General features: G+C 38.1%; 1 protein-coding gene across 1 annotated transcript in view; it reads right to left on the bottom strand.

The window, feature by feature from the left end:
• The window catches only part of IL15 (interleukin 15), a gene marked incomplete at its 5' end in the record, with an annotated part of 3,906 nt that extends 3,180 nt beyond the window's left edge, over nt 1-726 (bottom strand). Inside the window, one exon of the mRNA XM_010188776.1 lies at nt 617-726. Within this exon, the coding sequence (XP_010187078.1) occupies nt 617-726 (110 nt within the window). The remainder of the gene's footprint in view (nt 1-616) is intronic.
• Nucleotides 727-2,169: the final 1,443 nt, after the last annotated feature.

The following is a 2,169-nucleotide window of genomic DNA, read 5'->3' as shown; positions in this document are numbered from 1 at the left end:
ACAGATCAATTGTTTTGGGAAGTTTGTTTTAACAAGCACTGTTAAACATTTAAGCAGTAACCAAAGGCTCAAAAATTACAACATTTTTAGGAAAGGAAAAATAGGGGAGTTTATAATAAGAAGGACAGAGGACAGTTACATGTTTTTGTAGTGGCAGAGAGAGAGAAGAAATGTCAGAACTTAGCAAAGATATTTGACTGAAGGTGCACAAGAGGAGAACGAGTAAGCATGTAGGCCCTAGAAGCAGGGCCAGTTGTCTAAGGCAGGAAGTTGGAGTGAGAATGGAAGGGGTCTCATATACATATTCAGCATACGTAAACATGTGGTGGTTTTTTCATTGCAAAGACATATAGCAATTGACTGAGGTCTTTAAATGTAACAATACCAACAACTTGAAGGTTATCATGAAGATTAGGGCCAAGATGCATTCTTGACCAGACTGAGCCTAGTCAGAGAAAGACAGAATTAAGTAAGGGACTGAGGCCTATGAAGCAAGGAGGGACTGCTTATCATAGCAGGAGAGGATCCACTCAATAATGCAACTGGAGACAAATAACAGTTGTAATAGTAAATATAAATTGTGTTTACTATCTAATTAACATGACTTTGTAGTTACCATAGGAAGATGGTGAATAGTCCCTTCTCATTCCTTAAAAGGCAAAAGAAATGGCTGTTCAGAAGAAGATACAGCTGATACTGCAGACAAATACTTTTCAAGTGTGTTTTCTGAAAGATACAACCAAGACGATAGCTTGTCACAATCTGATTTCACAGAATTTTGCTTTAGTACTGACTTTAACCAATTTGACAAGACATCCAATCAAGACACGACTACATGTTATGTGTAGATTAAAAGACCAACTGATTTGTAGCTTGCAGAAATATATAACCATTTTACAAAACGGTAGAAAATCAGATACTGAAGACGCATTACAAAAATCTGAACTCATCTTGGGCTCCTTATTTATTTATCTCTTCACACTGCAGACTGCAATTTAATGCTAGGACAATATTAGAGAACTTTTGTTTTGTTTTCCATCCTGGAGATCTTTTCCCTGGCTACCTTTTGCCACCCAAATTCTATGAATTACCTACAATATTGTGGTTGCATATATATGAAACTTTTCATTGAATTCATCAAATGCTATAGTTATGCGTAAAGATCTTAAATATAATGTTCAAATGTAGTATATATTTATACTTCTTTACATAGTGCATGTACATCTAATACTGGGAAGTGATGCATTTAAGAATTCTGTCAGTGGAGTCTGACAATTGGAAATTAAGTGTGAGCTGTGCTTTGACCTCTGGCACAAGTTTCACTGTGCGCAGCCTGGTGTCCTGATTTGAACTAAATAGAACTAATTCTCTAGTTATTTTACTTTTTTTTCAGTTAAGTCTTTTCGAAGTGACTGTACCGTCTGGAACTAATGGCATGTTTTTCCAGACAGTGTCCACTTCTATGCGTGATAGTGTTTCATGTTTATAGTCACTATTAGGTATGGTATGTAAATAGAGCTCTTGCTTATACTTGTGCCTATGGAGACCGAGGCCACTGTCACATCATGGGTGCCTTACTGGGGTGTTGCACCTGCAGGCAGGAGCAGACAGATGACCCAAAAACTGACCAACAAGGTATTCCATCCCATGTATGTCATACCCAGTATAAAGCTGAGGAATCATGAGGGTTAAGCTCTCTTTGTCCTCCTCTTTGCTTCTTCTGCCATAGCTGATGTCTGAGCAGAACTCTGCTAGTTAATCTGCTTTCAATCCAAATCCATACATTCCTGAATCCAGCTCCTGCATGTTGCTGAGTCTGGTCCTACCCTGCTCCAGAGATCCTCTGGTGATGTAACAGCCATTGAAGGATTTTATATTGGTTTTGTAAATATATTTGTATATGTTTCATTATTTTCCTATTTACATTATTATCCTTTCGTATTATTGTTATTGTTTCATTAAACCTGTTAGTTTTCTTTTTCATCCCATAAGTCTCTCTCCCTTATATTCTTTCTGTTCCCCTCTCCAGGAGGGGAGAGGAATTAATAGAGAGCATCTGTCCATCATTCAGTGGCCAGCCCAGCCCTAAACCTTGACACCTGGGAACCTTTGTTCCAAAGTCACAAGCCCTTTGATTTAAGCTGGTACAGTTCCTTCACAGAGCTAGGT

Source organism: Mesitornis unicolor, unplaced genomic scaffold (genome assembly GCF_000695765.1).
Source record: "Mesitornis unicolor isolate BGI_N332 unplaced genomic scaffold, ASM69576v1 scaffold21047, whole genome shotgun sequence".
NCBI lineage: Eukaryota > Metazoa > Chordata > Aves > Mesitornithiformes > Mesitornithidae > Mesitornis > Mesitornis unicolor.
Note: the sequence above shows the minus strand (reverse complement) of the source record. Positions and strands in the feature narration are given on the sequence as shown.